The sequence below is a fragment of the Alexandromys fortis genome, unplaced genomic scaffold, assembly GCF_014885135.2.
Source record: "Alexandromys fortis isolate MF-2015 unplaced genomic scaffold, M_Fortis_MF-2015_v1.1 scaffold_7, whole genome shotgun sequence".
Taxonomy (NCBI): Eukaryota; Metazoa; Chordata; class Mammalia; order Rodentia; family Cricetidae; genus Alexandromys; species Alexandromys fortis.
Genome location: NW_026067920.1, coordinates 11,668,668 through 11,683,083, shown reverse-complemented (window position 1 = coordinate 11,683,083; position 14,416 = coordinate 11,668,668). Strand labels below are relative to the sequence as shown.

Below are 14,416 nucleotides of genomic sequence, written 5' to 3'. Positions count from 1 at the left end.
ATAGATCACTGAAGCACTCAGTTCTCAACGAGATGTCTCTATCAAGGCCCTTCACTCCAGGTCCAGGGGTCTGTGCAGAAGAGGAAGCAGAAAGATTGTTAAGAGTCAGAGGGGATGGAGAAACATACATATGCCTCCAACCGTAACTATGAAGCTATGTGAAGTCCGTACTCACTGGCAACAGAAAAACCAGATTTCTCTAGAGGAGTCTCACGGGGTGTATTAACCATGTTTCAGGGTAGGCTACTGTGGCCAAGAGCACTTGACCAACACAAAAAGAATTACATAATATTTTTGTAGACTTTTTGCCTCATTTTGCTTTGTTTAGGTTTTTTTGGATTTTGGTTTTTGTTTTATTTTGTCTTATTGGCCTTTTGTTTATTTTGATCCATTTTGTGGTTTTGTGGGAATTATTTGTGTGTGTATTGTGTATTTCTTGTTTTTATTTTAGTCTTTCTTTGTTTTAAAGAGAGACAGAACACGAAGTTTTGTGGGTAAGAAGGTGAGAAATATTTGGGAGGAATTAGGGAAGGGGAAAACATAATGAAACTATTTTACAAGAAAATTTTTCAATAATTTTTTTAAAAAAATAGCACAAAAGATTGCATTTATGGTGAAAAAAAACCAGTTGTTGAAAGTTGTTTGAAAGAGCAGAGCCCAGTAGCCAGGTGTGGTTAGGTAAATAAACCCTTTTTAATCTAAAAGATCTGTTGCATTAATCTGACTATTTTAGGACAAAGGCTATCGGGCCACTTCTAATATCTACCACGTTCTCCATCTCCAGTGAGATTCAACACGTGTTGAATTTGTGTTTAGCTCACAGCCTCTTCAGTGATGGTTGTTTGCTTCATGTGCAAAACCAGAAGAACCTCATATTTTGTTGTTTATCCTGGTATCATTTCCTATGAATGTAGTCAGGTCAAGTTACTTTTGTCATTGTCATTAGATTTGTTGGGTTTTTAAAAAAATCTTTCTTGATGGGGGCAAGAAGAAGCCATAAGAAGAAGGAAAAAATGTGATGTATGTATCCAGAGTGTTGTATTTTGATTTGGTTTTGCAATAAGAGCTAAATGTTTTGTTTTTGTTTTAATGAGCAAAGCAGGGGGGATTTAAAAAAATAAATCCTGAAAGAAAAGATTGTATTGAAAAATAATAGCAACGAAGAGTATATGACAACAAAAAGAGCATATGTAATGAAACAGGAGGAAATATTGAAAGAAGGCACCAGGCTGAAGGAAGATGACGAAAGCGGAAACGAAGACTGTGGAAGAAGAACAAGGAACAAAGAAACAACTTCGCTATTTCAGATCCTTACCTGTCTAGAATCTTAATGATGCATAGCTGAAATTCAAACACTGTAAGCTTCCACCAATCTGTGCACTGAGAAGAAGTCTTTAAGATTACTTTCTGATTCTTAGCCCACATTAGGTAGGACATAGTCTTGGAAATCACACCAAGAAGCCACCCAAACGTGGACTTCCAACCTCAAAGCTTTGAGGCAAGTAAACTCATATTCATTTATTTTCCAGCTTCGGGTATTTCTATAGCAACAGAGAGCAGACTAATACAGCGTGAAGCATTTTTCTCTATTTTCGCTGCTCTTGATAATCATTTATTGGCAAAATTATCAACAAAAAAAGAATATAATAAAGTCGGGGTGTCTAAGTCACCTCAGAAACAGGCTTGGTCTATTATCAGAAGAGCATGTATCAAACTAAAATGCTGCAGAATCTTCTTTGTATTTATCCCTCCTGAAACACCCATAAAAGCACTATAAATAGACTCCACAATTTAAAGTAAAACTTTCTTATGCATTTAGGCCTGTTTTAAAAGATACTCCGGTCTTCACAAGCATCAAATTGTCCCTATTGCTTTTTTCTGCAAGTGGCACCTCATTGATTTACTTTTTAATAACCCTCCTTAGTGGTGCTGTTTGTGTTGCATGGCTGCGTTAGCACTATTCAGAGTTCAAAGGAGAACCGTTGATGGAGTGAGCATCCTGAGTACAGCCCCAGTGTTAGAAGGAGCGACACAGAGAGCCCTGCTCCTGTTTTGTCACCCAAGATACAGGAGTTGCATTTAAATGTGGTTTGGAGGAAGCAGTCCAGGCCTCATTTCCCACACCACCCTGGATTTGACCTGTTCCTCTCCACTCTGCTACCATGTCCTAGCTCCATCAGTATTACTACCTAGGACCAGCCCTCACCCACCCTAGGAGAGCCTAGCACACAACGAAGCTAATCACCAAGACATAACAGTACTCTTGCCTCTTGCTTCTCACTCTCTTCCTTTCTCCTTCTCATTCTCTTCTAGAATTCATAGTGAAAAAACTTATATTCAGCTATTTAAAAGTTCTCTAGCTTCTATGGCCCTCCTCAATATGATCAATTAGAGTGGTCTATAGCTTGTGACCTAGACAGAGAAGAGGATAAGAAGAGGTTACCTCGGTCCCATGGCTCATATGGGGACCATGAGCACTGACAAACTTCACCAGACACAAGTGAAGACATTTATTGACATCCTTACTTCATTTTTTCCATTCATACCTTCCATAGCTCACTCAGGAAGTTCTGGCAGACAGGCAGAGAGCTATTGTAGCCGCTGTTCTCTGAATCTAACACCAGGTAAAAACATTACACCTGCCCTGGCTTTCAGCATCAGTAGGGAAAAGAACCCTCCACCAATCAGAGCAGTCCTCCAACAAAGCGAGCTGCCACATGAGCACCTGCTCTCTTTTGCATCTAGTGCCTTTATGGGGCCATCTTTTCCTCACACATGATGATCTATACTGCACGAGCTAATGAGGTCAACAGGGCAGCAATTAGCATGCAATTCAAGAGGAGGAGATGATAGTCCAAATTCAAATCACTGCTTTAACTCTCAAAGTCTTAGAATTAGCAAGCAGCAAAGCCAGGGCATCAGTGTGGGATTTTGGTCCAATTATTTCAGCATTTCAGTGTGGGAATTTCAGTGGATCTCAGGAGCTTAAAAGCAATCACAAAACCTTAGGAAGCAAGTCTTGCCCCCCCCCCCCACCAAGTTCCAGGATCTGCTAAGAGGTGGGTTTTAAGATATCCCAGTGTCATCCCAGTTCCTATTATGGTAAAGTCCTCTGGGATTAACCAGTGTGAACTAACCATTCCCTTGCCACTCACAGAGCTCTGGGTCTTACTATCTTTCTTTCTTCTCCTAACTAATTATGGATGTATATTACTTGCTGTGCAAAGCAGTAAATGAAATCCACATGATAGTTACATCCCTCTTAGGGCCAAGAAAAAAAATGTATCATACAGTAGACTCAAGACAAGTCTTTTTTTTTAACAAATGAATGGAAGAATAAGTATATGAGGGAATGAGGTGCTGAGAGGCAGAGTGTGTGATGCTTTCACTTGAAGGTGTTTGTAACGTTAGTTGGGACCAGTCTTCATTGAACAGAACTAAGCCATTTAGTTCAAGACAGCATCTCCGACCTCAAGGCGCTACATGGGGGCCAGCTCCTGTTATGATTACCTAATCACCCCACATGTGCCCAAACTTCCCCCACATACCATGTTAACAAACATCAGGAATTACAACCCACGGGAGCAAAATGCACCCCAAAGACAAGGCTCTCACAGTAAACGCCTAAGGAAGGAAACAACTCATAGTCCATTGAGAAAACAGACTGAAGAGCATGAAGATGCCCCGAGACTTCCAAGAGATGAGCTAAATGGGTGTCAGCTGCTTTTGCTCTGTCCATAAGGGTCTTAGAAAACAAGTAGCATCATGTGCAGGGAACTAACGAGCTTACGGTAAGCACTGCTGTCGTTGCTTTTGGGCGGACAGTATGGAGAAACTGCAGATCCCTGAGAGCTCAAGAGGACACAGGCATCCTCTTCACTCTTCTCCAAGATGTTTGGGGCATAAGTCATTGAGGGCTACACAGCAGAGTTTATTTCTTCTACCTGCCATGACAGCTGTTGTCATCAACCTGTGTGCCGGGCCTCTCAGTGGGACAGAAAAGGACCAGGGCAGGGCGGGGGCTTCCAACAGCTTTGCCTCGTGCATGTCTGGCACAGAGATTTTGTTGAGAACAGGACAATGAGAAAGTAGAGAAGAGCAGTGTCCATCAGAGTGATTTGCAGTAAACAAAGGAGGAAACCATCAAAATATACCAAATAAAGGGCCTCCTTGGGCATCTATGGGGACCAACGAGTTCGAAACTGACACTTTAAACTCCTCTGTAGCAGCTCTTCATTCTCCACTCGTCCCGAGACACTACAAAGACCACATGCATCAACTCCTAGCAGCCACCACCCTGCCAGACCCAGCAAGTGCCAACTCCCACAATCTTTTTCCATTGGACCCCACTCTGTCGTGCTGTGAGTTGAGGGACTCAAGTAACAGAAAAGAACTGAATTAACAAACATTCTCTCTACACAGAAAAGGAATTCTACAGTATTACTGTGGTTCTCATTTTCTGAAAGTGAGTTCCTTGCCTTACCCTTCAAAGCCATGTGTCAACACTTGAGATCCGATGTGTTTATGAAATACACTATAGTTTCAATCATGAAACATCCCATAACAAGGATTTCATGTGTTCATTTTTAAATTATCCTGAGGATAATTGCAAATGTGTGACTTTCACAGAGCCCCATCCCTGCCCATCTGTACTGTCTCAAATCACACTCTCTAGCCCTCTCCTCCCGAAAGCATTGACTCCATGGCTGACAGCTGATATGACGTGAAGAGAGGAACAAGGACAGAGAAAGGAGGAGTTCGGTGAAGACTGGCGAGTCTCAGCTGAGGAAACTCAAACAGGCTGCCTTGTCAGGGATGGATTGCTACCTTCCTGCCTGTGGCTGGATCCTCCCGTGCTGTCGAGGCCTCTTCTCCCTCAATTATTCAAGGTCACAAGGACCAGCGTCCTGTGTACACATCATCAATGCATCCTTCTTATTAGATTATTCTCATTGCCACATGACTTTTAAAAGAAGAGGAAAAGAAAACAAAATAAAATAGACCATCTTCTGCCCTAATTCTCCTGCATTTATTGATCACTATGCCTTATCATTTATAACAAAAATCCAGAGAGTTGTCAACAAAGGCTCTAATTCTTTCACAGGCATCATTTGCATAAACAAACAAACAAAAAACAAGCAAGCAAACAAACACTAACTCCTAACTTCATCCACAGGAAAGCAGAAGCATCTCGGCCTTTGTTGTACATCTTTCTCCCTATCTTTGGGGTCTCTGCATGTAGGAAGATTAGGCAGTCAGAATATTTGTCTAAAACCTGGTGATACCCAACTTAACCCACTTCAGAGCTGAAGGCAAAAGACAAGATTCACTGTAGCATCTCACAACCAGCTTTTGTAGTGCACCGTTCCAGACCCCCTAAAAGGCACCCAGGAGTCTCCGGTCTCTGTATCCTGAAGCAACAGTTCACGTAAAATCCAAAAACAGCAGAGCCTCACAGACAGCAAGCATAGCTTTATTGACGGCAGGGTGAGATCACCATCTAGCAAGGGCAAGCATCTCCTGGGAACTGTTTGCCCCTTAATAGCAAGGACTTTTGTGGAGCAGCTTGCTCGACCAGGACTTACATAACGATCAACCAGACCATACACATTCTAATCATGCCTGCCTCTCACCCATGGCTCCAGCTCGCCCTCTATTTAATCCTAAAACTTAAAGCACTAATATTCTACTTTCCCTGAATACACATGTTGATTAAATCCTTCCCTGATTTTCAACATTAATATTGCTGACTTGCTTTGAGGTAAGCACCTGGACTAAACCCAGGAAGCCCTGGCCTGGGGCCCTGGTTATATAATGCTGTTCCTCCTAGCCAGGCAGTGATTGATGATGCACACGTTTAACCCCAGCAACTGGGAGGCAGAGGCAAGAAGATCTCCAGGTTCGAGGCCAGCCTGGTCTACCGAGTGAGTTTCAGGACAGCCAGAGACACAGAGAAGCCCTATAGAAAATTCTGCTCCTCCAGCTGTCAGGAAAAGTCATCACTTCTCAAGGTCTTCCACCATTCCAACATATTCATATCCCCTGCAGTTATACAAGCTCTCTGACCTTGCCCCCTCCCATCATGCCTTGGTGTGCTCTTCCGACTCCACCCTCACCAGCCATGCCTGTCAAAGGTATGTATTATTGGTGGGTCTCTGGCCAGGGATATACCTTCCGCTACATTTCTATACCCCTCCAAGTCTAGGTTAACATTATCTTTATGATGTGACCCACTCCCACCTCGCTGACTAACTCAGCGCACACTCCTGCCCTCCCGCCCCACTTCTGAACATCAAGGCAGTTACTGCCATTAGAATTCAATTCACTGTTCTCCTTACTGCACTCTAGAGTTCCCTGAACTGTTGGTGCCCCCAGAGCAGGGAATTTTTTCACCTGTTCATTTCACTGATTCACCCTAAAGTTGGAGACTGACAAATAGCACATAAATGTCATTGAATACATTAATAAATTAATGAATATGCAACTTGTTCCGTGAGCAGCAGGGAACTACTGAAAACTGTTGAATAAATGTGCTTTAGGAGTATGACTTGGGTGACTGAGTCCTTGAAAGATCTCAGCCTGCCTCAGTCGCTGCGGGCACACTGAGTCTCTGACAACAGGCATCTTGGAACTGAATGTTAAGAAAGGATGTGTCCCAAAGAGAGGTCTCCAGGATTTCAGTCTTTCAGAGAGGGAAAATAACTTCTTGGCAGTCAAGCAAGTAAAACGAATAGGTCTCAGGAACGCATAGTGGCACCCAGAGAGCAGGTAGCGAGAAGTGACGTCACGGCATCAGAGTCACACCCCAGCATGTGCTCACTCTAGCTTTCTGGCAGCCATGTTTCTCACAAACAAGAACCTATCCCCTGTACGCAGAGAGGACATGCCTTCCCCTAGCTCACACAATGATTCCTCCACAGGGCTCCCACAGTGCTAAAAAGCAGAAACTGAGGCTACCTCCAGCTCTCTGTGAGCACATCTGCTAGTATGTCCATTATTCTTGCCAGGGAACACTCTGGCCAAGGTGGAGAGTGTCACCCTGTGGCTTATCTATGAACCAGACTGGAGAAAACAAATGTGTTACCACCCACGTACACACAGCCCCCAACTGTATACACAGTGTTTGTAACACATTCTGCAAGCTGAAGGAGACTGTTGTTTTTGAAATTCACCTTTTGTCTTACGTTTTTAGCATTTGAATTTAAATGGAGCATTCGTGCATGACAAGTAGCCAATGACTGCCGTATTCTTGGGTTCAGCTCTTTCAACAAAACAAATACTTTAGAAGCATTTTGTAATGTTGAAAATGTCCAAAGGAAAAACTACCATTGCTTTGAAAAGATAGAAAAGCTTTTATTTTTACAAAAAAAGGGGGAATTGTTTGTCTTATCAACCATTCGCCTAGTATGGCAATCCCTCAGTGGAAATGGGAACTTGGTCTCTCTCTGTGTCCCTGACCTTTGCTCTCTCTACCATACTAAGATGCCCCAAAACACACTTAATTGAGTTGCCTTCTGGCCCTATTCAGACTTCATCCTACCACCAAAGGCAAGCAACTCATAATGCCACTGTCGTCAACATGTACTGATGAGTTATAATAGCTGAGGCATATCGCATTGCAGAAAGGAGAGACAAAAACAATCAAGTGACTTGTTCTCAAAGGACCCACCAATCAGCTGGAGAAAACGCCTGACCTCAAAGGTCAGGTTACAGCAGCCATTATGGGCAGCGTCATTGAAAGACAAGTATCTGGTCTGTTCTCAGAACCAGACTCACATGTAATTATCCCTCTAACGACCTTAGGCTCACCCCTCAATTCCTCCGGTGCTTTCAAGGGAGCCTCTATGAGTCCCAGCAGATGCAGTGGACACACAGGGAGAGCAAACAACCCGCAGGTTTTGTGACCCAGGAGCAGGTGCTTATGAGAACAGCCTCCATCCCAGGGAAGGAAGGAAGCAAGGCCGTTTCCGCAGCCTTCAGTAGTGTCATTCATCTGTTTTGGCTCCTGCTGTGGTCTGACACACTCAGGTGTGCTAGTGAACACCTGAGTTCACCGAACCTCTGCAACCTGGAGTCTGTGCTCTATCTGCTGAGCGCGCTCTGCCTGGCTCAGCTAATACCGCCCAGCTCCTCCCCTAAGTCGTCTCGCCAGCTGACTCAGCTTTAAACAGTACTTCCTGTTATTACAGCTTATTTGCCAAATGACACAACTTAACTTCCACAAGATCCCAGATTGCGCACAGTACACCCAAGACAGAGGGCCTCGTGTGACTCTCAACCACCCTAAAAAGTACAAGGCACCCAGCCTATTTTTCAAGGATTTAGGCCAAAGAAAGAATCACCTTCCTCTGCTTCCCCAGGAATGAGAAAATAGAGCTGGGAGGCAGACATGCACAGTCCTCCTGGCTGGGGTTCATCAACTTTGCTAGGACTTCGTTGAAAGCTAGAGATGTCCGATAATCAGGTTTAAAACTACACATAATTACATTAAGGGCCCTCTGAGTTTGTAGAGGGCTCTATTTCCAGGAATCAGCTCCAGATGCAAGCATCAGCAAGTATATAAAATAGGAGGCATATGAGCGCATGTACTCATGCACGTGCACACATACACATGCGCACACACACACACACACATTTGCTTCATCCCTACATTATCTGCTGTACCTAATGCAATGTCTACATATCCCTCCAGTCACATGGATTCAGTTATAGTACAGGGCACAAAACTAATTCATGTTTTGCTTGGGAAACTGCCTGGAATTTTCTGTTCAAAGACTTTCATTCTGTGTATAGAATCAGTTAAAACCGAGGATAGACTATAGAGCTCAATCATTGCATTCTGCCTAAATAATTCAAATATATATATTTTTAAAAAGAGAATCTAAGAAATTAAAAGCAGGAACAGCCATCTTAAGGTCATACTTTGAAACAGCAGTAGAGAAACTCAAAGATTTTTTTTTTCTTTATTCTGTTCTCTAAGTGCAGAATTCCTCTCCGGGTAGGTAGACACTAGAGAAAAAGGGGGCTGACCACCGCTACTCACAAGTCACTGGTGTGGCATGGGTAAGGAGCTGCCTGTGCCTGGGTCATTGGCTCCACGGCTTCCTGTCCAGTCTGTACTGCAATGATGGCTCTCTCGATTATGTCTTGCAGTGGGACAAAAATGTAGTTATACTTGAACCCATCAGCTGGTAGATTCTGAGGATGAAACTTCCAGGAAGGGTATTTAATCAAGTCTGTCCTCATACTGTATAAGACGTTGGTCCGGATTGTATATGTGACATGAGGTGGCAATTTACGATGTGCTGATCTGATGTGTCTGTGTCCCAAAGAACTGTTGAATATGACACCTGGTAGCAGGAAAGAAAAAAAAAGTGTCATGCAACTCATAGATGTGACACACAAGATGGGCGGGGTAACGGGCATAACCTGGGATTCTGCACAGCCTCCCGTGCCTGCAGTGGTGAATGCAACCCCAGGAGGGCAATCAAACAAGATACTCTGTTCTCTCGGCAATTGAAGCAAGACCCTGTAATTCACAGCCCAAGGTACCTTTCCAATTTTAAAAAAGACGATAAATATTGTGGTATCACCAACACAAAGACTTTATTCATTTCACATTTTGAATAGACCTGTAAAATGACTCAAAGCTGATCAGATAACCAAGCATTATCTCCCTGGAGCCACAAGTCCAACCAGCTGCACAGAATCTCTGTCGTCGAGTACTTATGCCTGGAAGCTTAAATGTACGATGTTCTCTACTGCCTAGATTCTCTGTATTTAATGGAGAACTATTACTGTAAGAGGAATTGTGTTCCCTCAAAATGCAAACTCCTGGAGATCAGAATGTGATCACCTTAGGAGAGAGCAGTGTGTGTGTGTGTGTGTGTGTGTGTGTGTGTGGAATAATGCACATGCATTTGTGTGAGCAGGTGTACTTAATACACACACATGCGTGAATGCATGTGCATGCATGTGGATGCCAAAGGAAGACATCAGGTGTCCTTTCTCACCATCACGCTCCTATTCCCTTGAGACGGGGTCTCTCACTGAACCTGAAGTTCTGCTGGCAGCCACAAAGCCCCAGCAATGCTGTCCCTGCGGCCTTAACACTGGGGTTCAGTCTTATGTATATAGCCACAGCTGTTTTGTTTATATTTTTGTTTACAGCATGGGTGCTGTGGATTTGAACTTAGGTCCTCACGTTGCACAACAAAATCATTCCTTATCCACTGAGCCAGCCATCTACCCACCCACGAGGATGGTACCTTAAAAGGAGTTGTCATGTTAAAGTGATGCTCTCAGAATAGGCCAACATGATCATATCCTTATGAGAAGGACAAATTTGGCAGATAAGGGAAGAGATTATATAGAGGCTTCAAAAGGAGACATGCATCCATTAGCCAATACATGTGCACTGGATACCCTTCCCTAACAGCCATCAAAGAAAACCAATGGGCACCTTAATTTTCTCCTTCTAGTCTACAAAACTTTAATGCAACAAGTTTTGGCTGGGTCCCCCAGACTGAACTTAATAGCATTTTGTTACAGCATCGCTGTGTCTCCAGCAAATTCATCTTAAATCTCAATGAACTCAGTGGAGTTGGAGACATGCTCTAGCAGAAGCATATGTACTGAGCTTGTACAAGGTCCTGGCTTGAATCCATAGCACCAATCAACAAAGTAATAATCCAATATTTGCTCAAAAAGAACATCGCACTTATGCTGAATAAATGTACAAGCGATAATAGACTCCAACTAGCCATTGTCATTTTTCTTTCCTACTTCAGAGCCTCAAGATGCTGTGATAAAAATAAAAGTGATAGAGGGAGTCTGAGTACATTGCTCCTCGTGTGAGGTTTTACCATGAAATGAAATCAGAACGGTAAAAATAGACAGGACAGGTAGTGGTGCCCTGGGGACTGTGAACAGCTGCCTGTCGTTACAGCATGGGGAGCATCTTTTCACTAGCTCGGTGCATGCACCTCTGCTCCATTTTATGGTTCATCTAGAAGATACTTCTTCCTGAATCCACTTGAGATGTGCTTAGGGAGATGAGACAAAATGACCACCTCCTGGAACTGGTGCTTTGGTGAGCACTTATTTCTGCCAAGTACTTACTGGCCAAGAAACTATTCTGCTGCATGAGTTCATGTGCCGTGGTCTCCAGGGCGCCAACAGTCTCCACTGCCTGGAATCGGTCCAACACCACGCAGGAAGAGAGATTGGCCAAGATACCGCCCAAAAACTGGAAGTGTCCAGCCCCCTCATGGTTAAACATCTGGTCCAGCGTCTGTCCTGGGGACAGCAAACAAATCAGACATATCAACATCTCTCTATAGCTTGTTGTTTATACAGTGGGTCTTCCATAATTGAACATAAATACGAATGCTTAACTAAAAAATAGCTCAAAAGAGTCCAGTTTTGTTCATATACAAAATTAACTAAGTATTTACCAATAGCAAACTCAGCTTTAGACATATATATATATATGTTTATAAATACATATAAATACTTTATAAATATATATAAACTATATAGCACACAAAAATATATTCTCTGTATTACTGATACATCAAATGGGGAAAAATCAAGTAAATTGTGATTTTCATGAAGGCTCTTACCTAATCAATAGGTGAATTTTTTTTACATTTTTTTAATTTATTTATTTCTTTATTAATTAATTAAAGATTTCTGTCTCTTCCCCACCGCCGCCTCCCCTTTCCCTCCCCCTCCCCCAATCGAGTCAGCCCAACGAGCCCAAAGAGCAATCAGGGTTCCCTGCCCTGTTGGAAGTCCAAGGACCAATAGGTGAATTTTTGATGGATTCATAATATGATGGCTCTATTGGGCAAAGGTGAAAAGAAGGAGGAGGGGTCTTTGCAGGAAGTATGTCACCAGGGCATGTCCTCTGCCCTGACTTCTTCCTGTATGACTTTTCTTCTACATCCTGCTGCCATGATTTAAGATGTTGTGCTACACCCCTTCCATCATGAGGGACTGACACCTCTGAAACCCTGAGCCAAATGAAGTGTTCCTCGACTAGGCTGTTTACATCATGTAGTTTTTTTCACGAGCAAGCATTGATACTTTTTGTTAACTCTAAAGATAAAATGACATTATTTTTAAATGGTATTAAAAGCATTGCAACAATGATCCAATAAGCTTCCCTTAATTATAGAATAATAATCCTCAGTCCTAAAGGTCCACAGAGGGAATTCCTGCTTCGAATAAAGGTCCACTTGTTACAAAAAAGAAAAAAAAAAAAAGAACATTCCTAGTTAGAGTAATTGGAAGGCATTCTATTTAGAATAGACTTTTTAGAAATCTCCAACACCTATTTCAAAAAGCTGGATGTGTCCATACAAACCTGTCACCTCCTTGTTGGGGGTGGGCAGATATGAGGTGAGGGCAAGCAGGGCTAGGTCAGCCTAGGCAAAGAGCAACCAGCCCCAGATTTAGTGAGAGACCCTGTCTCCAGGAAATAAGGCAGAGGGCAACAGTGAAGGATATCAAATGGCTTTCTCCAGGATATGGATGTAAGCATGGAACCGTTATTCTAAGCAGAAATTCCCTCTGTGGTCCTTTAGGCCTGAGGATTATTATTCTATAATTAAGAGAAGTTTATTGTCTTCTTTCTTGCAACATTTTTACCTCCATTTAAAAAAAATATTTCATTTTATCTTTAGAGTTAAAAATTATCAAACATTGCTTGTTGTGACAAAATTCTTGATATAACTGCCTAGCCGAGGTGCACTTTATCTGGCTCTACATACATGGTGTGCACACACATTATATAAATAAAAATCAGAATAAAAATCTTCACTATGGCTTCAAGCAACAAGCAGTGCAGGAAAGACTTGAATGTCTGAGATCAGATGGGTACGCAGGACTCCTGCCGGTAAGAATCGCTAAGACCTAAGAAACCTAAAGCAAGAGAGGACCTAGGTTCAGTCCCCAGCGCCGGCATGGTGGCTCACTACCGTCAGGAAACTCCAATCCGGCAGCTCATATGTCCTCTTCTGAATTCAAGCAATAGGTACACGTGTGGTGAACATACATACATACATGCAGACAAAACTCTCACACACACACTTTCCAAAAAAAATCTAAAAGAAATAATTTTTAAAAGGACAAAGAGGTTATTTATCCAGAGATTCCACTTAGACATCACTGGCTTCCAAAGACAAGGACTCTAATAAACACCCATTTTTTAAATTCAGACTCTTCCCTACCCTAGTGGAGTTTCTCCTCCAGTGGAGAGCAGGCCATAATGGGATTAAGAGAATGTCACCCCACCTCAGCTTTCTGCCAAAATAAAAGAAATAAATGGTCTGCTGAAGGTAATTCCGCCTGGAGATATAAATTTATCTATACTACCTTTCACTATTAAATACCTAGTCATCAATGAAAAATACTTAATAGTCATAGAGAGAGATAAGGCAGAGAAATAAAATTAAAGAGAAAAATAAAAACCAACAAAAGATGAACTGTGCAGTTAATAGCAGGGAATTAAAACGTAATTAGACACAATTTTGTTGGAAGTAGACTGGCAATAAAAAAGGTAGAAACTGTGCAAAAAGATATAAGTGAAAAATACAACAACTGAAATAAATTCATGGAAGATGACAACTAGCTGATCAGCATAAAAAAAAAATCACGAAGCCGACTGGTCCAATAAAACCACAAGTAGGAAATCTTACATCATTGGTTTTCAGCCTGAAAATCACTGTATAAAATTATGGGACCAAGCTAGGCAAGCTACGTATGGGTGACAGCTGTACAGCTTGATCTGCTTGTGGGACTCCTAGGATTGGGAGCAGGGTCTGTCCCGAATGCTTCGGCTGGCTTTGGGAACCTATTCCTCACTCTGGGTTGCCTTGCTGGGCCTTAAGACAAGGGGAGGAGCTTAGTCCTACCCCAATTTGCCATGCCCTGCTTTGTTGATACCCTCAGGAGGCCTGCCCTTTCCGAAGAGAAACAGAGGAGGACTGGATCGGGAGGTAGGTGGCAGAGTGAGGTGGGGAGAAGAAATACGAGGAGAAAAGGGAGGGGAAATTACTGTCAGGATGTTAAATAAATAAATAATTTTATTTAATAAAAAAATATTAGCTTCAGGCTGGTATGTAGTAGCTACAAGATTTCTTTTTTTTTTTTTTTTTTTTTTTTTTTTTTTTTTTTTTTTTTTTTTTTTTTTTTTTTTTTTTTTTTTTTTTGGTTTTTCGAGACAGGGTTTCTCTGTGGCTTTGGAGCTTGTAGACCAGGCTGGCCTCGAACTCACAGAGATCCGCCTGCCTCTGCCTCCCGAGTGCTGGGATTAAAGGCGTGCGCCACCATCGCCCGGCTTACAAGATTTTTATAAGTGGATTTGGGCCCCATCCCTAAACTACTCCCTTGAGGATGTGTACAAAGTTCC

At 42.5% G+C, this 14,416-nt stretch overlaps 1 protein-coding gene across 2 annotated transcripts in view; it reads right to left on the bottom strand.

Annotated features, from left to right (window-relative positions):
• The window catches only part of Abca13 (ATP binding cassette subfamily A member 13), a 399,663-nt gene that overhangs the window by 249,817 nt on the left and 135,430 nt on the right, over window positions 1-14,416 (bottom strand). For both annotated transcript variants that reach the window (XM_050141226.1, XM_050141225.1), the window contains exons 30-31: window positions 11,122-11,298; window positions 9,044-9,350 (exon numbers count right to left, since the gene is read on the bottom strand). In XM_050141226.1, coding sequence (XP_049997183.1) covers window positions 9,044-9,350; window positions 11,122-11,298 — 484 coding nt within the window. The remainder of the gene's footprint in view (window positions 1-9,043; window positions 9,351-11,121; window positions 11,299-14,416) is intronic.